Source organism: Bison bison, unplaced genomic scaffold (assembly GCF_000754665.1).
Source record: "Bison bison bison isolate TAMUID 2011002044 unplaced genomic scaffold, Bison_UMD1.0 scf7180017864519, whole genome shotgun sequence".
NCBI classification, from domain to species: Eukaryota; Metazoa; Chordata; class Mammalia; order Artiodactyla; family Bovidae; genus Bison; species Bison bison.
The window spans coordinates 1,872,816-1,873,385 of record NW_011495072.1 but is presented as its reverse complement, the minus strand read 5'-3'; the positions used below and the strand labels follow the sequence as shown (position 1 = coordinate 1,873,385).

General features: G+C 75.1%; 1 protein-coding gene across 1 annotated transcript in view; it reads left to right on the top strand.

The window, feature by feature from the left end:
- RNF187 (ring finger protein 187) overlaps window positions 1-570 on the top strand; it is a 15,162-nt gene that overhangs the window by 11,333 nt on the left and 3,259 nt on the right. The window contains exon 3 of the mRNA XM_010831014.1: window positions 57-549. Within this exon, the coding sequence (XP_010829316.1) occupies window positions 57-549 (493 nt within the window). The remainder of the gene's footprint in view (window positions 1-56; window positions 550-570) is intronic.

Below are 570 nucleotides of genomic sequence, written 5' to 3'. Positions count from 1 at the left end.
AGCGCTTCATCTCTATCAACGCATTCCTGTCCCTGGCTCTCCGGTAGCGCTTTTAGTGCGTCCGGGTCCCCGGTTCTCCCAGCCACCAGTGCGCCCCTGTTCGCATCCCTGTCTGCGCCCTCTGGGGCCCCGCCGCTGCCGCCCTGGCGCTTCCCGCGGGCCCCGGCGAGGCCGCCTGCGCCCTGTGCCAGAGCGCGCCCCGCGACCCGGTGCGCGCCGACTGCGGCCATCGCTTTTGCCGGGCGTGCGTGGTGCGATTCTGGGCGGAGGAAGACGGGCCCTTCCCGTGTCCCGAGTGCGCCGACGACTGCTGGCAGCGCGCCGTGGAGCCCGGCCGCCCGCCGCTCAGCCGCCGCCTGCTGGCGCTTGAGGAAGCAGCTGCGGCGCCCACGCGCGACGGCCCGGCCTCTGAAGCGGCGCTGCAGCTGCTGTGCCGCGCCGACGGGGGCCCGCTGTGCGCAGCTTGCCGCATGGCCGCGGGGCCCGAGCCACCCGAGTGGGAGCCCCGCTGGAGGAAGGCGCTGCGCGGCAAGGGGCCGTTTCCCGGAGGGGGGCCTGTCCCTCTTCTCC